General features: G+C 46.6%; 1 protein-coding gene across 2 annotated transcripts; it reads right to left on the minus strand.

Annotated features, from left to right (window-relative positions):
- Positions 1 to 8,863: 8,863 nt before the first annotated feature.
- NPPC (natriuretic peptide C) lies at positions 8,864 to 21,221 on the minus strand. 2 transcript variants are annotated; one of them, XM_081261998.1, is made up of 3 exons: positions 20,847 to 21,221; positions 20,110 to 20,420; positions 8,864 to 10,023 (listed from the first exon to the last, which is right to left on the minus strand). In XM_081261998.1, the coding sequence occupies exons 1-2, from the start codon at positions 20,934 to 20,936 to the stop codon at positions 20,130 to 20,132; spliced, it is 381 nt and encodes a 126-aa protein (XP_081118124.1). In that variant the 5' UTR covers positions 20,937 to 21,221; the 3' UTR covers positions 8,864 to 10,023; positions 20,110 to 20,129. The 2 variants fall into 2 exon arrangements, with proteins under 2 accessions (XP_081118124.1, XP_081118123.1); XM_081261997.1 differs by lacking the exon at positions 8,864 to 10,023 and adding an exon at positions 16,532 to 17,187 and having other exon boundaries at positions 20,847 to 21,219.
- Between the last annotated feature and the right edge of the window lie 806 nt (positions 21,222 to 22,027).

Consider the following 22,027-nt stretch of genomic DNA (forward strand, 5'->3'; position numbering starts at 1 on the left):
GGATCTGTCCAATGGTGAGAGAGGTGTGTTGAAGTCACCCATAATTATTGTGTTGTGGTCTATTTGATTCTTGAACTTGAGGAGAATTTGTTTTATGAATGTCGCAGCACCATTATTTGGTGCATAAATATTGATAATTGTTATGTCTTGTTGCTGAATGGTTCCTTTTCACAGTATATAATGACCTTCTTTATCCCTTTTGATTAACTTAGTCTTGGAGTCGATTATATTCGATATGAGGATGGCCACCCCTGCTTGCTTACGAGGACCCTGTGCATGGTATATTTTTTCCCAACCTTTTACCTTGAGCCTGTGTATGTCTTTTCCAATCAGATGTGTCTCCTGGAGGCAGCATATTGTTGGATTTGTTTTTTTAATCCATGATACCAGCCTATGTCGCTTTATTGGAGAGTTTAAGCCATTAACATTCAGAGTTACTATTGATATATGGTTTGTACTTCCATCCATGTTTGATTGTTTATCCTTTTTTAAAAAAAATTTAGTTTGTTTCTCCATGATTATCTTTCCCCTCGCCCTCTGTCTTTACTGAGGCACTTCCCACTGATGGTTTTGGTTATTGTTTTTCATTTCTTCCTCGTGTAGTGTTTTGCTCAAAATGCTTTGCAATGCTGGTTTTCTGGCTGCAAATTCTTTTAACTTTTGTTTATCATGAAAGATTTTTATTTCGTTGTCATACCTGAAGCTTAATTTTGCTGGATACAGAATTCTTGGTTGGCATCCATTGTCTTTCAGTGTTTGAAATACATTGTTCCATGACATTCTTGCTTTCAGCGTCTGTGATGAAAAATCCGTTGTTAACCTTATTGGTTTACCCCTGAATGTAATCTGTCTCCTTTCTCTTGTAGCTTTTAATATTTTCTCTTTGTTCTGTATATTGGATATCTTCATAACAATGTGTCTTGGCGTTGGTCTACTGTGATTTTGTGTGCTCGGTGTCCTGTATGCATCTTCAATTTGTATATCTGTTTCCTTTTTTATTTCTGGAAAGTTTTCTGTAATTATTTCATTCAGCAGGTTACTCATTCCCTTGGTTTGAATCTCTGTACCTTCTTCTATCCCGATGACTCGTAAGTTTGGTTTTTTTATGTTATCCCATAACTCTTGGGTGTTTTTCTCGTGATTTTTTACCAGCCTTTCTGAGTTGGCTAGACTCTTTTCAAGATGATATATTTTGTCTTCATTATCTGACGTTCTGGCTTCTACTTGCTCCACTCTGTTAGTGATACTCTCAATTGAGTTTTTAATTTGGTTTATCGTTTCCTTCATTTCTAGAATTATTGTTTGATTATTTTTTATAATCTCTATCTCCTGATAAAGATGCTTAACTTCTTCTTTTATCTGTTTATGTAATTCATTCTCAATGTGTTCTTTCGCTGCTTGAATTTGCTGTCTCGTATCCTCTTTAAGGTTCCATTCCATCTGTCTAAGGTGTTCCTTGAGTTCTTTATATGACCATTTTTCTGATGACTCTAGGTCCTCCTGAATATTTAGGCTGTCCTGCATTGTTTGTACTCCTTTTCTTCCTTGCTTTTTGAAGCTGCTCATGTTACTTCTTGTTCTGTTTGACTGCTGAGTTACTGTTTATTCCTATAAATTTATTTGATGCTTGGGAGGAAAGGTATTAGAAGGGAAGGGAAGAATAAAGAGAATGAGAGTAAGCAGGTAGAATTCAAGGAAGGGGGGATAAGATAATTGAAAAGAAATTAAAAGACAAAAGAAGAAAAAAATAGGAAATAAAAAAAAGAAAAAAAATTTTTAAATAATTTTAAAAAATTAAAATTAAAATTAGAAGAAAAAAATTTTAAAAAAATTGTAAAAAAATTTTAAAAAAACAACAAGAAAGAAAAATGAAAGTGAAAGAAAAACCCAAATCAAAAAAAAAGAGAAAAGAAATAAAGAAAAAAAAAAAACAACTAATAAATGCAGTCTTAGAGTTTGATTAACTTCTCTTCCAGTAGGTGGCGCTGTGCCCACCAGGCCAAGTTTCTCCTGTCAATATGCGGGAACCAATCACTGTGCAGCAGCTCCTCCCAGACTGGGCGAGTCTCCAATCCTGAGTGCCTAGGGCCTCCTCTTGTGTCTAGTCACTTCCTACTTTTCCTCTAGCCAGACCCCTCTCATGGGTGCCGCTCACCACAATACTGACTACACGCCAGGTCTGCTGCTCCCGGGAGCCCTGTTTTCATGAACGACTGGGCACACTCTCCCTGTTTGCCATTCCCTCAAACCCTAAGTTTGTAGAGCTTGGGGCTGAGAATCCTCAGCGAATTTTACTTGCCCTCAGGTAGCCACGCCCCCGGTAGCTGGTGCAAGAGACCTCAGCTGTCGGCCCTGGTGGGAGCGGTAGTTCCGAGCCGTGGTTCCCGCGCCACCTCTGATTCCCTCGGGCTGGCTATCACGCTCACAGGACAGATGGGAGGGGCCCTTAAGGTTTCCCCGATGTGTGGAGAGGGAAGGCTAGGGAATTACACACCTGTAGCCGCAGGTTTCAATGAAGTTATCTCCTCCGCCACAGTCTGATGACGTCAGTTCTCTGCCATGGTGGTGTCTCTTGCAAATGGCGACAGTTCATTTCCCTTTGCCGGGTGACCAATGCAACGGGTGGGTCCTTACTGTCTCTCCCAAGCCCCGTTTCAAACCTGTGGCCACTACCTATGAAGGCTCGGTAGGCATTTACCTCCGTAGGATCAGAAGGGCTGACCAGTTGTTTCAGCCAGATGGATTAGTGCTGAGTCACAGCTGTTTGTCTGTGGGAGGCAGGCGAACGGGAGCTTGAATTCAGCCGATCCGGGCTCAGTGTGTGTTCTGAGAGGCCCAGACTGTTCGCCCCAGATCCAAGTCAGCTCAGCATTGCCTAGTGATCCTGAGCAAACAGATTTAGGTTATTTACAACTCCCTATGCCTGCACAGCTGAAGAGGTCAGGGACTTGATCTCTCTGCGCCCACCGCCATGTTGGAATCCCCCCTCTTTAGATTTATTAAGGGCAGCCCCCACCTACCTTAGCATACCTGGAGGGAACATCTGGTGCTCAGGAACTGGTTTTATATTGAGAAGGGTAGGGGCAGGCCAAGCAGATGCTGAGCTTAGAGGAGAGAATGTGGGCAGCCTGACTCCAGCAGAGGTAATTAGACCCTCTGGTGATAAAGGTTTAAGAGGAAAAAACAAACAAACAAACAAAAAACAAAAAAACAAACAAACAAAAAAAAAACCCAGCCTCTTGGACTTGCTTCTAATTTTAGCACTTAAAATTTTCTTGAGAGAAGCAGAGAATCTTTGTTATGGGATTTCTGGGAAATTGGTCTCCAAGGCTCTGATTGATGTCCTGGGACAGCTCAACTGGGATTGGTGTTGTGTATGCACAGTGCAAAGTCCTGCCAGGTGGGCACTACTGTCTCAAGGAGGCTGGAGAAGCCAGCAAGGGCACCAGACTCCAGTAGTGCCTTCGAAGTCCACTCTGACCAGTGGGTTGTACCTATGGCCACACTGGTGCCACAGCCCATGGCCAGTGATGGTCAACCCTGGCACTTGAGAGACCCAGGGGCTCCATGAAAGGGAAGATTTAGTAAGTGAGTGATGGGGACACCAATATTTGTCTATTGCATGGGGTCATTGAAGGGAGCTGAGAGGAGCCTGGTTACCTGATGGTTTTAAATGTTGTGTTCTTTTGGGAAGGTTCGCTGATTATTGGTTCAAGTAAAGCAAAAAGCTGTGGGATATACCTAGAACGTTATAGATCTTTCCCTACTGAATACAGGTGTATGTTATCCTGGTGTATGATGGGGTGGGCCTTTTGGCCCCTCAGACTTGATAAAAGCTCAGCTGTAGCCCATTTCACATCCAGAGGAGTTTCAAGTCCTGTCCAGGATTTTGGCAGGGTCCAGTGCAGCCTGTTCCCCAGGCACAGCTAACAATGGACCCTGCTCAGCAAGTAGGGATCTGAGTGTAAGGCTCAGGCCTCCCCTGGACCTCTATCCCCCCAAACCTACCCAGCAAATTTATCTCAGCAAATTCAACTCCAAGATGACCCTTAGATACCTCCTATGTCAACATCCTACCTCTTTCTTGGCTAGTCTTGAATGACCCTCAGCTCTTGCCAATTTGCTAATCCCTTCCCCTGTCTTCTCAGATCCCTTCTCCTCGTTCTTGATCCCTCTGGAGTAAAGTGGGATTCCTCCTTAGCTCAGACAAATTGCTCAGCCTGTCTCCTCTGATAACTGTCCCCTTTTATGACAGTCTATGGGTGCCTGTCACCTTCCATGTTCTCAAATATCACATTTTCCAGGTGATCCTCTACACAAAGATGGCTGCCCTCCTAAGGGGATCCCGCTTCCAACTGTTAAATTGATACCAATTTACTTTCTCTCACCCAGCACTTCTAGTAGCAAGTCCGTCTAGGCAAGACTGAGCTGGTTGCTATTGGTGGTTTATTCAATAAACACTGATAATATGCACAAGCATTTTGTGTGTGTCTCTGGCAATGTAGTTGGAAGTTTGGTAGTGATGGCTATGTAGAAGGCAAGGTGGAAATTATTTCCAGAACTTGTAACACAACTCTAAGTTCTATGGTGAATTGTAAAGTATGTGGACTATGGTGAATTGTACAGTATGTGGAGTATATCTCAAAACAACTATTAAAAAATTTTAAATTCCATGGCAGCTCTTAAATTTTCTCTCTTGACCAGTCAGACTGTCATAGCATATTAGCTTCCTTTGGTTTTGCTGTAACAAGTTACCAAGTCTTAGACCCTTAAAACCACACACATTGGGCTGGGGCTGTGCCTCAGTGGTAGAGTGCTCGCCTAGCACGTGTGAGGTTCAATCCTCAGCACCACATAAAAATAAATAAACAAAGGTATTTTAAAAATTAAACAAACAAACAAAACAAAACAAAACAAAACAAAAAGGAGGTGAGGATTCCAACACAAGTGACACTGGGCAAAAGGCATGGTGTCCTGGACCCTCCAGAGGAAAATCCATTTGCTGCCTTCTCCCACTCCCAGGGGCTGTCCACACTTTCCTTGACTGATAGGTAGCCCCTTCATCCATGGTCAAAGCCAGTAGAGTTGCATCTCTGTGCCTTTCTTGTCTCATCACCTCCTCCTCTGATGGCGCTATCTGCCTTCCTTTCCATTTTAAAGGACCCTTGTGATTGTATGTGGCCCACAATATAATCAGATAATCTCTCCAGTCTCTAACCCTGTACCCTTAATCACAGCAGCAAAGCCCCCTGCACCCTATAAACTGACATATTCAAGGTTCCAAAATTGGATATGGACTTCTTTGGGAAGTCAACATTCTGCCGCTTCCCCATAGTTAGACTGCTGAGTGAATCTGGCAAGTGACAGTCCAGTGCTGTTTATAACAGTCCCCTTTCCCCCCTGCCTCCAACTGCATTATGGACCTAGACCCGTGATTAACTTCACCTATTGGGTGTTACTCCTTGGCTTTTAGAGCCCTGAGCTCTTCCAGAGTCCTTGTAATTATCCAGGAACCAGGGGTAGGCAAGGCTAGACTTAGTGGTGGTCCAACCTGACCTGAAGGGGAGAAGGTAGGTTTCCCAGAACTGACAAAGTATATGTCAGCACATATGTATGTGTGCATGCACACACACATACATACATGTGTTGGTGCTCAAGCCTAGGGTCTCACATGCTAGGAAGGACTCCACCACTGAGCCATGTCTCCAGTGCAGGGGTTTTCTTGTGAGTAATGGGCCATAGCCAGGTAACTGTAGACAAGAACCATGTGCATGGGAAGATCTTGGGCTGGGTGAGGAGCTGGACCCCATGGGTAGGGCTGCTTGGCAAAGATGCCTAGTGCTCCACCTTCATGTCTAGAAGGAAGCTGTGTCTTCAGTCCATTTTGTAAAGCTGTAATAAAATGCCTGAGACTGGGTAACTTAAAAAGAACAGAAATTTATTTTTTCATGGTGCTGGAGGCTGTTCTCAGGATGCCTAGATCAAGGTGGCAGTAGGTTTATTGTCTGGTAATGGACCAGTCTCCGCTTCCAAAATGGCACCTTGAACCCTGCATCCTCTGCAAGGGAGGAGAGCTGTGTCTTCACATGGAAGAAAGTGGAAGGGCAAAAAGGGACCACACGTTATCTGTCAAGCCCTTATATAATAGCATTAATCCAGTTGTGAGGTGGAGCCCTCACTACCCAAACACTTCCCAAAAGGTGCCACCTCCCAATTCTGTTACATTGGGGATTAGGTTTCCAACATATGAGTTTTGGGGGGGATACATCAGACCACAGCAGGCTGGAACCTCCAAGCAACCAAGAGGAAAAGTTTCCTGCTGGAGAGAAGCTGGTCAGCCTGGGGCTGTGCAGCCTTGGTGGGGTCCCAGCACCCCAGCAGGTGCTTCCCTTTGTGACCCAGACACTGTAGACCCATAGATCTTCCTTGCCCTCACCAGGGCTCTGCCCTCATTGGCAGAGGCCCTTGTCCTGGGCATCAGCTCCAGCAGGGTTCCTTCACCTTCTCTGTCTCAGCAGAGGGAGTCTGTGGCTTTATATGGAAGGTGTGGGACATGGAGACTCTGAAAATTCCATTTTGGCTGCCCTGGGGCCTCCCCAAGGCTCTGTCTTGGGGGGAGATAGTTGACCTGCACCAGCCCCTACAGGTGCTGGGGTCACTCACCGTCCCACTTCCTGAGGCAGTGTCCTTTCTCCAGTGCCCCCCCCCCCCCCCGCAAAGCCTGTTTGCAGAAAGAAGCAGCACAGCTACGTGTAGGGACTGGTGGATTCTGTCTGCCAGGGCTAGAGGGAGAGCCAACCACAGAGAACCCAAGCATGGACACTGCTCCAGAACCTGGGAAACAAGTTCTGGAGGACCTACTAGGACACTCACTTTATCTGCCAAGTGTCCCTTAGAAGGGTGGATCCTGCTCCAACCAAATCAAATGGTCCTCATGTAGGTGCCCATCACAGGAGACTTGGACCATAGCCATAGTCCGTTGGCCCAGAGACGAGTCTTTGAATCAATTAGGCCAATTGGGGTCCGTCCCTGGGGTTTCACTCCCTGAGTGCCCTCCCTGCCCCACTTCCTTTCTGATCTACCATTTTAGGAAGAAAGAGGCAGCATGTTTCTAGCTGATCCAAGAGAATGTGACTGACCCTTACTCTTTTTTAAAAAAAATATTTTGTAGTTGTTGATGGACCTTTATTTTATTTATTTGTACATGGCAGAGAATCAAACCCAGTGCCTCACGCATGCTAGGCAAGCATGTTACCACTGGACCACAACCCTAGCCCCTGACCCTTACTCTTGAAGACTCATACAAGGAAAATCCCTGTGGCTTTGGTGATGGTGATTCCTAGCTCACTCTGCCCCAGAGGCACTTTCTCACAGTTCAGGGTTTTCCTTTCTACAAAGCCAGATGGAATTAAGAATCTTCATATTTGCAGCCCTGAATCAGCCCACAAGCAAGCCCAGGGACTGGGCCCAGGCTAACCTGTCCTCTCCTAAAAGCTCTTGGAGGAGTTCCAGTGAGAAGCCTAGAAAGGGCTGGGGCAACAAGTGGAGGGGGTCTGGAGTCCCCAGGCAGAGGGTGACTTCTTCAAAGTCAAGTCCATGTTTGAAGAGCCAGTCCCGCAGAGTGTCTGGGCAATCTTCATCCTCCCCATGGAAGTCTACTAAAAAGGCAAAAAGGAGCCCCTGCTTCAAGGTGCCCAGACCATCTTTGCCAAAAGTAGTCTGTGCCCACCTTTTAGAAACAATTCTATAGCAAGAGAGATGAATGAGCATGAATGCACATGCCTGTAATCCCAGTGCCTCAGGAGGTTGAGGCAGGAAGATGGCAAGTTCCAGACCAGCCTGGGAAATTTAACAAGGTCCTGCCTCAAAATAAAAATAAAAAGGACTGGAGATGTGACTTGATGGTAGAGCACTCTGAGTTCAGTCCCCAGTGGTGATGCAAAAAAAAAAAAAAAAAAAAAAAAAAAGAGTCTACTTTGGATAAGAAAGGAAAGTTAAAACCACGTTGCAAACATTTGGAAGAATGAAAACCAAGCAAAAACATAACTCATAGCTTTGTTGAGATGTAGGAAATTCTTGCTCTTTGAACTCCCAGCATGCAATCCAGTACCATGATAGAAGTGGGCATGGGGCTACTTTACCCAAACCAGTGATTCTCAAGTGTGGTTCCAGGAACAGGTGCAGCAATGTTCCCCAGAAACTTATTTGAAATGCAAATTCTCAGGCCTAGCTCAGACTTTCCAAATTAGAAATGGAGGACGTGGCCCAGCAAGCTGTTTTAACAGGTTTTCCGAATGTGCGATAGTTAAATCTTTGTAATTTCATGCAGTCCTGCACTCTCATCACCAGAGGGCACCAGCAGGCTGTAAATTTCCCCCTGCAATTGCCAGCCCGCTTTTTTTTTTTTTTTTTTAATTATTTTATTGTTGGTTGTTCAAAACATTACATAGTTCTTATTATACCATATTTCACAGATTGATTCAAGTGGGTTATGAACTCCCATTTTTACCCCGTATACAGATTGCTGTGTCACATCAGTTACATTTCCATTGATTTACAAATTGCCTTTCTAGTGACTGATGTATTCTGCTGTCTTTTTTACATTCTCTGAGGACCTGTAACCCATACTAAGACCTTGCTAGGGTTTTTGTCTTTATTTTTTAAATATGTAAAGACTGCTGATGTTTTGGAAATAATGGCTAACATTAAATGTCATTGTGTTTGGACTAAATTGTACTGTTGTTCTAGTCTTTGATTAACTGTGAACCCAGTGTATTTTAGTGGTGCTGGAACCTATTTGATGGCTCATTTTTTGTTTGGAACAAAAAAGAAACATAAGAGCACTGGGGTGGGGAATGGGAATGATCTCCTATTGAAAGCTGATGTTCCAGAAAAGGCAGGCAACAGCTCCATTGTGTCCCATTCCTTTCTTCCCTTCTCCTGGAAGTCCCTGACTTCTCACGACAGTGGGCAGGGTCCCTTGGGCTGAGAGTTTGCCCAGAGACTCCTCTCTCCATCAGTTATTTTCAAATAACTGTACTAAGGTATAATTTATATATAGTGGTGTACACATTGTAAGTGTTTGGTACCTTGTAAGTTTGGTGACTTTTGACAAAAGTAGCCACCACCCCACTGATTTTTTTCCATTATCAACATCACTTTTCTTACACTTAATTTATCATCCTCTTTTGCCATTATAATCAAACTTATTCAGAGAAATAAGCCAGAATTATAATGGCAGGAGATTTTTGTAAATACCTTCTCATGTGATATTCAAGACTAGATATTTTCCAGATATCACTCAAGAAGCTGCTGATATGCAAAAAAAAAATATTGGTCAAAACATAATCCACTTTCTGTGTATCATTTCATATCTCCTGAGCATCACATCTTGTTAAAGATGTGTTTAGGGACAAACACATCTTTAACACATAAGATCATTCACTGAATTGTTGACATAGTTGTATTTTAAGGTTTCTATGACTAAGAAATTTGAGGTTCTCCTTTCTGAGCTTTCCAGGCTTTGATGGACTCTCTGGTATGTCACTTCGATGGGTAATACCTGTACATTTTGTCAGTCCCAGCATATGGCCAGGATGCTGGCCACAGATGTTTTCAGGTAGGTGGGCGAGGACACACTGACAGGCACAGTATATTGGGATATGAAGTCCACAGGATGGACAGCAGGTCAGAGTGTTTTTTTAAAATGAAACTTATTAGGAATCCATGATTTGCCTCTCCTCTCATCTCTGCGTCAAACACTGTGTTTGGTTGCCACTTTAGCACCTGACGGGCTCTGAATGCACCCTCAGAACAGTGGGCTCCAGGCAGGGGGGCTCTCTTGAGGTGCCCTTTGGGTTGCCCCAAGAGCCTCCACAGAAGGACAGGAGTCCAGGAGTGCTATGGGCGGCGGGGGAAGGTGGTTCAGCTTCCTGTTGCCTCCCAGGGCATTCAGCTGTCTCCTCCATGACCCCGAGTTCCCTTTTCTGAGATGACTCCAACCTCAATGATTTCTCCAGGTAGCTGCAAAAAGAAAAGATAAAATATTCACATGCATAATATTAAAAAAAAACCAAATAATTAAAAACTTGCAACAATTCAAAAGAATTAAAAAATAAAAAGCACTCAGTGAAAAGACGTTTTTGACACCTGTCCTCCAGCTTTCTAGTTCTCCCTAGACCTAGAGATGGTGTGAACAGTTTCTGTACATCTGCATCTTCCTGCAGACTCACCTTTTACATGATGGCGGCCACTGTTCTGTTCCACAGGTTGCTGTGTTCCCTTAGCTCATTTTTATCAGCACATGAAGAGCTTCCTCTTTTCCCTCCTTTTTTCCCTTTTTTTAAAATTTTTAATTTAGTTTTTTAGTTTTCAGCAGACACAACATCTTTGTTTGTATGTGGTGCTGAGGATCGAACCCAGGCCGCCCGCATGCCAGGCGAGCATGCTACTGCTTGAGCCACATCCCCAGCCCCTCTTTTTCCCCCTTATAGTTACAGGGTGAACCCTTATTGTGGACATTTAAGTTTTTAAAAATCTTTCTTTTTACTCATTTATTGAACAGATGTGTACTAAGACCCGTGTGCAGGCACTGTTCTTGCTTAAGCCCACCAAGGATCTCCATGATTTGCAGATGCTACTCTTCTGGTTTGCAGAGCTTTGCAAGGATTTTATTCAATATATGTAAAAAAGACAGATTAGGTTTTTAGAACTAAAAGGTCACTTCTATTAAATTCCTTGTTTGTTTACTTAATTGGAACTGTTGTCTAGGAATCGGCTGTAAACATGATGGTTTATTCATTTGACAAACATTTACTGCGCATTTAGGGCTCTGGGGTTGGACAGACACTGGACATTTGTGGTGAAGAAGACAAAATTCTGACCAATGGAATTTACATCCTAGTGAAAAGTCAAGCAGAAACAAATAAGCACAGAATGAAGCAAAGCAGGACGAGGGATAACCGGGGTGTGGGGCAGTAAGGCGAGAAGAGTTTTCAGATAACATAGCTGTGGAAGGCCATGAGGGATTGGCACTTGAGCAGAGATCTGATTGAAATAAGTAGGAGTATTAGTCTGTTTTCAGTTGCTATAATAAAATAACTTGGGTCTAGGTACTTTATAAAGAAAAGAAGTTTAGTGCTAGGCCTGGTGGAGCACACCTGTAATCCCTGTGGCTCGAGAGGCTGAGACAGGAGGATCACAAATTCAAGGCCAGTCTCAGCAACTTAGTGAGGCCCTAAGCAATTTAGTGAGACACTGTCTCAAAAAATAAAAAGTAATTGGGACTGGGATTGTGGCTCAATTGTAGAGAGTCGCCTAGTACATGTGAGGCACTGGGTTCAATCCTCATGCAGCACATAAACATAAATAAATAAATAAATTAAATAAAGGTGGTGTGTCCACCTACAACTAGAAAATAAAATAAAATAAAAAATTAAAAAGGACTGAGGATGTGGTAGAGCACCCCTGGGTTCAATCCCAGTACCAAAATAAATAAATAAATAAATAGAGGTTTTTAGCCTGCCATTTTGGAGGGTGGCCCCATTGTAGAGCAGTGCATTGATAGTGTGTAGTGGCCAGTGTCCTCTTTGAGGGTTTGTGAGCCATCAACTCTCAACCTGGAGGAAATGAGAAGAAAGCATGTGGGCTTGTTCTGTCCATGAGTGAAGTGCCATGGGCTTCTGGAGTGATGGGTGACTAAGGTGGTGGCCTCATCCTCTAGGCTGCTCCGACTGCAGGTCACTGTTAGTGGGCCTGAGTTCTTGCTCACAGTTTGGGAGGCCTGCATCCTTGGGGACAGAGTCTGCATGTACTAGTACCATACTGACCACAGCTTTTCTAGGGTCGGGCTCAGAGCAGACCCTTGTGCATCTTGGCACAAGGACAGTACCAATACTGCATCATCTTAAAGATGGTGAGGTCTCCCAGCCTGCAAGGGAAGGGAAATGCCAAGCTAGTGCCAACATGATGCTATTGTACTTCTAGCCTCTAGAACTGGGAGCCAAATGAACCTGTATTCTTTATGAATTTTGTCAGAACAACAGAAATGGATTAAGACACATTCACATGCCCTTGCACTGGGCTGAAGTCCAAACCCAGGCCTGCAGGAGTGGGCAACTGTCATAGAAGGCAGGCAGGAGCAGGGGAGCCAGCCCCAGACAAAGAGGAGCATGTGATGGGGCCTGAATTGGAAGAGGGTCAGGGTCAGAAGTCTGAAGAACTGACATAAGCAGACCCAGGAAGATACCGAAGGGGAGGAGAGGCTTTGGTGCTTTTAATGATCCAGTTAAGGGGAGTGTCTCAGACTGTATTCATGGAGATCCTTAGAGGAGACAAGGAAGAAGCAAATGGACTCAATTCTTTTGTCTCTCTTCTAAAGGAGCCTGAAGCTTCTGTGATTTCAATTCTGATAACAGTATAAAGGTGGGTTTAATAATTTTCATGAAAAACCTCTAGGAACCACTAACAGAATTGAAAACAGGATGTCTACTTTCCAAATCATTGCAGAAGATATAAGCAAGCACAACCATCTATGGGGGGCGGGATTAAAGAACCTTGATACTCAAGATGAAGTCAGAAGTCAGCATAAGCATTAATGACGATAAATGTGAAGGATCTAGGTCTCCTGGTTAAAAGGTAAAATTTCTTAAAGTACATATATTTTAATCTACTGTATTACAAATACACCTAAACTTTTAAAAACACAAAAAGGGAAGGAATCAAAGTTTGAGCAAAGCTATCAAGCACAAATAAAAATAAAGCAGGAATTTATTTTCACATGACCTAAAAAAGAATTTCCTAGGGGGTGTGTGGCACCAAAGAAAGGAGTGGGCTTGGTGGAAACTGCATCAGCACAGCTCTGCTCCTGCAGGTTGGAATCCAGGCCTCCTCCATTCCAGGCACAAGGAGGGCGGCACTGCTTGGCCAATCAAATATGAACATAAGTCTCATATTGTGTCTGGGTGGAAGTCCTTCATGGTCTGACCTCCTGGCACGCTCTCTTCCCCTGCTTTGTTGATGGAGAAAACACATGTGGATTTGGATCATGAAAATCCCCAAGGCTCTTGTGTTAAAGGCTTGGTCGTTAGGATGGCCCTATTGGGAGATAGTGGAACCCTTAAGAAGTCGGGCCTAGTGGAAGTCATTGGGTCACTGGGGGCATGCTCTTGAAGGCAATCAGGGTCTGCAGCCCCCTCCTCAATATTTTTGTTCCCTGGCTTGTAAGGTGATTGGTTTTGTTCTACCACACACTCCCACCATGATGTGCTGCCTCACCATAGGCCCAAAGCAATGGGGCCAACCAATCATAGAACCTCCAAAACTGTGAGCCCAAACAAACCTTTTCTCTTTATAAGTTAATTATCTCAGGTATTTCTTTATAATGACAGAAAGCTGACTAGCACATAGGTGCATGGGCTAACATAGGTAGGGTTAGGAGCTGCCCTGGAGGATTGCATGGGCACCCACAGCAGACTTTGTATGAACAAGAAACAAATCTTTAGAATTTAAGACACTGAGATTTTTGTTTTAAAGAGAGAGTGAGAACGAGAGAGAGAGAGAATTTTTTTTTAATATTTATTTTTCAGTTTTCGGCAGACACAACATCTTTGTTTGTATGTGGTGCTGAGGATCGAACCCGGGCCGCACGCATGCCAGGCGAGCGCGCTACCACTTGAGCCACATCCCCAGCCCTAAGCCACTGAGATTTGAGGTGGTTTGTTACCTTAGCATACCTTCACATATCCTATCTAATACATATATTAACACTGAACTCTCATGTGCTGAATAAATAACAACTAAAACTATTAAAATATGAGAATAGAAAAAATAAAATCACAGTATGTTTTTTCAACACTATTATCAGTCTTCAGTGAATTAAAAATAGAGTCAGGGGCTGGGGTAGTAGCTCAGTGGTAGAACACTTTCCTTACATGTGTAAGGCATTGGGTTTGATCCTCAGCACCACATAATAATAAAAAAAGGTATTTATCCACCTACAACTAAAAAAAATTTTTTTAAATAGAGTCAGAATATTTGGACAAAATAGTACACAAAGTAAAATGGATTAAAAGTTTACAGAATTTCAAACCATGCAAATAGGTATTCATCTTATTTTCAAAGTATCCGTGTGTCATGTAGAAAATTGATTAAAACATAGGAATTGATAAATTTAATGATAATTATTATTATTGTTATAAGGAGAAAGTATACAAAGATTGAACCCAATCTCAATAATACTAAAGTTAGTAGTACAAAATAGTAAACCAAAATTAAATTACACTTGTTAGAGAGAGAAGCATGACTATAAGACATGAAAGTGGAAACACCACATAAGGAGATAAGAAAATGGAAAGCTGACAGAGTGACAGTCTCTGTAACTCTTCCTATATTGCCCACCACTCTCTGGCCCCCAGTAGCTGAGCAGTTCAGCAAAGGACAGGTTTCCTGGGCCCTACAACACCTGACCCCCACTACTCTGCCCACCTGGCCCTTCACAGGGCAGCTTCTAACCCTGCAGAGTTTTCCAGCCTGTCCCAGAAGACCAGGACTCCAGGCTCCCCACCCCTACAGCCAGTCTTTAAGCAGGTCCTGGTTGTTGCTGTCACCCCATGTGGGAGCGAAGCTGCAGGTTCTGCGGGTAGCTTGAGATGAGATGCAAGAGGCCAGAGAGGAGGTAGGACCCATACCAGATGCTCAGAGTTCTTTTTTTTTTTTTAAGAGAGAGAGAGAGAGAGAGAGAGAGAATTTTAATATTTATTTTTTAGTTTTTTTTTCGGCGGACACAACATCTTTGTTTGTATGTGGTGCTGAGGATCGAACCCGGGCCGCACGCATGCCAGGCGAGCACGCTACTGCTTGAGCCACATCCCCAGCCCTGCTCAGAGTTCTTAACAGTTATCACCAGGGGAATCCCTGGAGGCTTCCCAACATTTCCAGGTACTTACTGAATGTTTGTCGGTATTTCCTGGATTTCCAGCAGAACTCCCTGGCTGAATGACATGTCCCGGTTGCTGCTCAGGAGGCAGTGACAGGACTCTAAGGTGGATGTACAAGGAGGCCTAGCTGCCCCACCATCTACTAACCCACAGATTGAGGGGCTGGCTTTGGCCCAGAGAGGTGGACACTGGCAGCAGAGGGTGGTCTGTGTCGTTTGCATGTGATGCATGCTACTCAGGAGAATAGTACTTATAGTTTGGGGCTGAGAATCCTTATGTGCTTTTGGATCCCGGCAGCCCAGGTGCTGTCCACTGGGAAATCCTTCAGCATCTAGTAGTAGTTCCCTGGATCCCAGAATTCACCGTCCCTCTGTCTCTGGGCTTTTGGAAGAGCACCTGCATTGTCACCAGTGAAACCTGCAGGGTAAAACCTGCCCGGTCTTCTATCTCCCTGGCCCTGTCACATTCCTCCACTTCCCCTTTCAAGGGGGTCTCTGGACAGCACAGTGAGCCAAAGCCCTGGTGAGGCCTGGGTGCTGGAGCCCTCATCCTCACCAGCATGGACACCACATCTCCAGTCACAGAGGGAGTGAGACAGGAAGGTGCCAGGCCCAGGACTGGAGAGCTGTCTCCAAGGGCACTGGCAGAAGTGGAGGGGTGGGGGTATCCCACCTTCCCCAGCAGGAATATGTCTGAGTTGGCTATGCATCTCCGAGAACCTGCTGCTGGAGGGCTGCAAGGAACAAGGGGCTCCTCATGCCAGCAGGAAGACCAGGTACTACTGGCCACCTTCTCTGGCCAGTTTTCTTCTAGAATTCTTCCCCTGGCTCTGGCCTGAAGTTCCCAACTCCCCTGAACAGAGTGCTTCCAATGCACCTGATGTCAGCAGCCCGAGAAGCTTTTTAGGTCTCTGCTTTCCCCTGTTGGGAACAAGGAGCATTACACAAGAGTGTTGCGGAATGGAGTATGTGGTGAGATTACCTCCAAGTTATTTAAAAATTTCTTATTGGTTTCAGGCAAAGAGATCTAATCTAAATTATATTCATAAATTCAAAATCATTATTCATAATTTCACATTCAAGGCCCCATGGGGCTTAGGAACTGTAATTGTCACAGCTTCAAATGAAGAGAAAAACCACAACCCCCTCACAAAAGCATGCCACGTGACACAGATGTGAACTCCGCCAACACCTACTCTGCCTCTGAGGGCCTCAGCCTCAGGCTTCCAGCCCAGCGCGGCAGTCATTAGAGGAAATGACCCATTCTAGAAACTGGGAGCAAGTCTGTAAGGGAGTAGTTGAGATGCCCAGGGTGGCTTGGTTCTCCTGCAAGATGTCCAGACACATTTTCCCCAAAGCAAAGGCACATTTCTTGAGATTTCTGGACATTTCACAGAAAAGGTGGAGTGGGATTGAGCAGCCCTTAAGGCAGCCGAATCCAATTTCAATTTGGTCAGTGGCCTTGGATTCCCAATGGTCAGGTGCTTGAGCAGAGCTAGTCAGAATTACCTGGGACAAAGTCTACATGGCCATTCCTGTCCTGAGAGACTCAGATTCAGTAGAGCAAAGGGAGCATAGGGACAGGAATCCGTTTTTTATTAAGCTCCCTGGGGTATTCTGGTATGAATAAATCCAGAATTGGGACCCTGACTGATCTATTTTGGAGGTAAATATCTTGTGATCAAATTTGCTTTCTGCCTCAGACTAATTCCTAAAAAATAAATACAATGAGTAAATAAAGACAGTTTTCAATATGTTCATGGAATGACTTTTTTTTTTTACATTTTTTCAACTAGTTAGGACAAAAACATTACAATGATTGGCTTCTTTCATTTAGTTACATAAATAAAATTTTTATAAATATCTCTTTATAAACAATATAAATAGCTTTACAACATAAATACATTTATGCATGACATGAATTTACAAACAGCAATGTTTTACAGCTGGTGTTGTCAGTCTCTTAAAAACTGTCCCTTGTCATCAAGTCGGTGTAGGTGTGTGTGTTTCATGTATATAATATATATATAATATATAACTTTTTATTTTTAATTTTCAAAAAAAACCCCAAACAATAAAACCATACCCTCCCCTCCCCAAAATAATAATAAAACAGCTGGTGTTGTGTATTCCCAGTACCAGGGGGGGAAAAAAAAGAAGAAATGTAAAAGCCACATTGCGTTGGAGGTGTTTCCAGATGCTAGAGGCTGATGACCAAGGATGACCTCAGCACATGGAGCAAGTTCCCAATCCTGAAACAGAGTGGACACAGGACACTCAGTTCTGGTCTTTTAGCTGAGAAACCCAGCCTACAGGCCATTTCTAGAACCTTCCTCCCCTTTTCCACAGCAGCACAAAGTAATGTCCCTCTGCCTTTACCCTTGGGCCTCTGACAAAGGCTTTCCTGTGGAGGGGAAAGGCCTTCTGCACTCCCCCTCAGCTTGTGCGGCTGCCCTTGGCACTGGCTGCCCCAGCTCAGGTAGAACCAGCATGTCTTCCAGCCCCCCCCCCCCCCCGCCTCCTCTGATCCAGGCTTTGCCCTCAACACCATGAGGTATGCTAAGGAAAAGCAAGCACCCCCCCCCAGCCCCCACGCCTCAATCTCTTCTGCTGCAATACAAACCCTCAGCCAGGGGTTTGCCCCGCTTTATGTGTCTGGGTGGCCACAGAGGGACAGAGAAGAGAAACATCTGGGGAGTCAGGAATTCTGGGTTCAAATCTCAACTTCAAACTCCACTCCCTGGGTTGCTGTGAGTGTTGTTTTCCTCACCCATAAAGTAGATAATTGCCACCTCCCAAGGTGCTGGCATTCAACAGGAGCCCCATATTAGGCAGCAGCAGGGTCTGGCTCATAGCCACCACTCAGTAAAGAGTATGTCCTTCCCTAGTTGCCCTCGCTGCAGAGGGGCTAGGCCAGGTCCCCTGGAGTAGAGAGCAAAGGATGTCTGACAGCCTGAGGAAATGGCAGTCAAGTTGGTTGCTGGGTTAAGAGGATCAGAGTACTGTGAAAAGAGCTGTACCGGGTCCCTGCTAATGGGTATATGGTGCTCCATTAGCTCCTCCTAAGACAGTGCACAGTCCTCCCTAAGGACAGCACTCACTGAGGGACCCCAGGCCTGTACGGCTCTCTCTCCCCTTCTCTGGCTGCTCCATCAGTTTAGATGAAAGATGCCTGTGATGTTCCTGGGGCCCAGGGGCAAAGTGTTCATTGAGGTCTCAGCCATCCAGTCTCTGTCATTAGTAGTTTATAATCCAGACCTATAACCATCATCAGCAACAGTTATTATGGTGGTACTTGAAACTAAAGTCAACCCCCTGAGTGGAGAAATGGCCACAACCTGTTTTTCTCTTTAAGACTTTATCCTGGGCATCTCTCCCAGGAGACTGCAGGTGTAGGAAGGATGATCCACTCTCTCACCAGGATGGGGTCGGTGAGGGTGGGGTGGAGCAGGCTAAGGCTGTTATCAGTCATCTAAGTTAAGAACTTCAGGAGGTTGATTCCTGACCTGGTCAGAGGAGTCTTAGCTATCCGAACTCACTACCCTTGTGGCCACCACTTGGTGCCCACACCCAGCCATGCCAAGAACAAGGCAGCACTTTCAGGAAAGTACATTCCAGGCACTAACTTACAGAAGGTTAACTAACTTCATTTAAATTCTGAAGTCTGAGCTTGGCACTTAAGTCACAAACTGATCATTTGAAGCTTTAAACTCCATCTCTTTGTTGTTCAGACAGGAGAAAAGAGAGCAAAAGACATCACAGTGGTAGCACTGAGGGCTGGAATCTAAGTGCCAGAACCATTTCTCTCCCCATACAGGGGAGAGTCAAGATCACAGGCAACTGGGGAGAAGCACAAAGCTTGAGCAAACCTGGCTGCAGAGAGAGGAAGGAGGAGGCAAAAACATAGAGAAGGTGGCAGGTGGTGGGTGGGATGAGTCTGAGTATGCAGGTTCCTCTGGTCATTGACAAATATTTCTAAGTACTCCCTTGGGGGTGAGGTAGGTTACAGATTGCTTTAGGCCAGCGTCTGGCCCTTAAATTGCATAAATCAATATGGGGAATAGGTCACAAATCAAAATGTGCTTCCTGCAAAAGTGTCTTGGACCGTAAAAAAGTCTCAGGCAATGCTCTGGAGAGGCCCTCTTGTTTCCTGCTGGGAGAAGGCTGTGGTCACTGACCAGGCTTTCTGGGTGGAGAGAGCAGCCTCCTTATGCCTGGGGTGGGACAGACAGGGTGTGGGACAGCAGCTGGGCTGGAGGCAAGGCTAGAAAGCAGCAGGAGCCTGACCTGAATGTCCTTGAATGTCAATGTCAGAAGTTATTCCATGTGCACTGGTGGGCAGCAAGAATGGAGAGGGGAGAGCAGGGGAGGGAGGTTTTGTAGCAGTAAATTGGCATCATGCACACCTGGCAGGGGCTGCGGACAGGGCAGACGTTTCTGATGGAAGATGAAGACGCCATGCCAGAAACAGGGTTCCCACAGCGCAATTTGGATGTGGGGGACAGGGTTAGTGGGGAAATTTGTTTTGTTGGGTATGTGGAGTTTGAGTTTGGGAGCAAGACCTGGATTTATTTTAGTCTGTTTCTTTCCCCTGACCTAAAACAGGGTCACAAACACCAAAGTTCTCCCCTGAACCACAGGGCTAAGCAGCATCAGGACCCTGGACAGACCAGTTTGCCCACAAGGGGTTTGAAGAAGGGACAAGAATCAAGATGCCCCATGGAGAAGAGCTCCCAGACGCTGCTCATGGAGGCCATACTCTACCATAAGGGGCAGGCACTTCTCCAATCATTCCCACTTCAGGGACAATAGGTCAAGTGCTAGTTCGGTGGATGGGACCCCATAAGCCTGTTTCTGCTTCTATGAAGGGAGGCAGATGGGTTCATTCAGGCTAAGCCAACTCTGACCTTTCCAAGGCTCCCTGACCACTTCGTCCTTCTCTTATTTCTTCTGGGACGATAAATGGGGTTGCAGGCATATGCTTAGCATAAACTCGGTCCCATGAGAGGATCTCCTGGATCGGCTCTAGAGGTCAGCTGGGTGTCGGTAGGGCCCAGGGCCCAGGGATCAGCGAGGAACCTAGCCCGCCTGTGCTGTGGGGGTACGGTTTGGTTCCCCAGGGCGCTAAAGCTCTGCGAGCGCGAGCGCCCTACGGTCGGGTTGGCGGTACTCACCGCCGCCAGGGGTCGCCGCACTAACATCCCAGGCCGCTCATGGAGCCGATCCGGTCCAGTTTGAGGCCAAAGCAGCCTTTGGACAAGCCCTTCTTGTTGCCTCCTTTGTATTTGCGCGCGTTAGGGTGCTCATGAAGAAGGCGGGCCCACGCTGCCCGCGACTTGGTGTCTACGCGCAGGTCCCGGAGCAGTCGCGACCTGTCGCCCTTGAGGTTGGCGCCGCCGCCCCCAGGAGTCTTGTCGCCCTTCTTCTGACCGCCGCCGGCAGCCTGGGGCTCAGCCAGCTCCTCCCCTGGCGGGGTTCGCGGGACCTGTCAGAGAAAAGAGTGGGCAAGTGAAGGAACGCACGGCTGCAGTGCAGGTGACTTTGCCGAGCTCCTGATACTCAAGCCCCACGCGCCTGTCAGCACGATTGTCCCTTCCTAGCCGCAAGTGCACCCTCACAGAAGCCGCAAAACTTAGCCCCCATCCACCCGCCACGGGGTCGTGGTCGTCCGCTCCTTCGGGGAGCCCTTTGCCCACCCCTCCTTTGCCACTTGCAGGGCTGGCCACAATGAGGTGGGGGGCTGCGCATGTGTGGACTTTCTCCCGAGGTTAGGGGAGTAGACTCCGTGCGTCTGGGCTTCGAGGACATATATCCAGGGAAGAAGGCTGCCTTCTCGCACTCTCCAGTCCCTCCAGCTTGCCACATCCTCCCACGCCCCTCACAGGCCCAACGTCCCCGCGACAGCACCCACCTTCGGTGGCGCCCCGGGCTTGGCTTCGGAGGACCGGAGCGAGAGTAGCGTGAGCAGCAGAGCGCAGGCGAGCAGCTGGGAGAGGTGCATGGTGCCGGTGGGGTCCAGGGGCGCAAAACCGCAGTAGCGAGGGCGCGCGGGGCCGACAGGCAGACGGGCAGGGCTGCGGGGCGAGTGCGGGTCCCAGTGCTGCACGGCGCCGGCTGGGTGCGCTCTGAGCCCGTGGCTCCGCTCGTGCTTTTATAATCCAACCTGCCGCTGATGTCATCCTCCCGCCCACCGGGCCGCCCCGGCCTACGGCACCGCGCACGAGGCCGAGCCGAGGGCCGGGAGGGAGTTGCGGGGGCTCTCCCCTCTGCCCCCACCCACAACTCACCCCCCGAGCTAGCTTCTGGCTGCACTTGGAGCTGCAAAGCAGCGCGCAAGGAAACTCCATTTGCAGAGATCAAGCGCCCTGGCATGCAAGTGTCGGTGCGCCCAGTGACATGTGCACTCGCTGGGTACCCACTACATGTTCTCTAGGAGGAAGAGATCCGTATTTCTCCTTGCAGGTGCAAAGCCAGGTTTAGAGGAATTAAGTCACTTACCTAAAGGAGCGCAGCCAATAAGTTGGCGCCTTCCAAGATTCTTGCACGTCTGCCTTGTTGCCAAACTCTTCCCAGGGCACCCGACACGCGCGGTCTGGCATTGCGGCTCCACTTTTTACCTCCGCGCCAGGGTGGGAGTACAGATAGCCCCGAAGTTGAAGTCTTAGATTTGGGCATCAGAGATACCACCGATATCTTGGCGGGAGGCAAAGAGTGAGGTGGGGGGGGGGGGGGGTTTGCCCCTGGCCGCAATAGGGAGTGCAAGTCTTCTACACGCAAAAGTGAGAGCGTTTCACCAGCCCTTGTGTTAGAGCACCAGCCGGGAATCAGGTGGACTGTGAGGGCAGGCCCAAAATACCTCTACCCGTGTGTATACAGGCGGTGGCACCATGTTAGGCCACTGCGACTCTAGGTTCACTCTCAGCTGGGATCGCTGTGCAGAGTGTCCTGGCATCTGACCCTACAGGTGGCTTCTGTTTGTGCTGGCCAGTGCAGTCTGCCCTCTCCTGTTACTGCACCAGGATCTGCAGCTTGGGGGTGTCTGCTCCAGTGTCCAATGCACCTGCTCAGGCCCAAGCACTGCCTAGCCCTCCC

The sequence above is a fragment of the Spermophilus citellus genome (assembly GCF_964194105.1).
Source record: "Spermophilus citellus genome assembly, chromosome: 11".
Classification (NCBI taxonomy): Eukaryota; Metazoa; Chordata; class Mammalia; order Rodentia; family Sciuridae; genus Spermophilus; species Spermophilus citellus.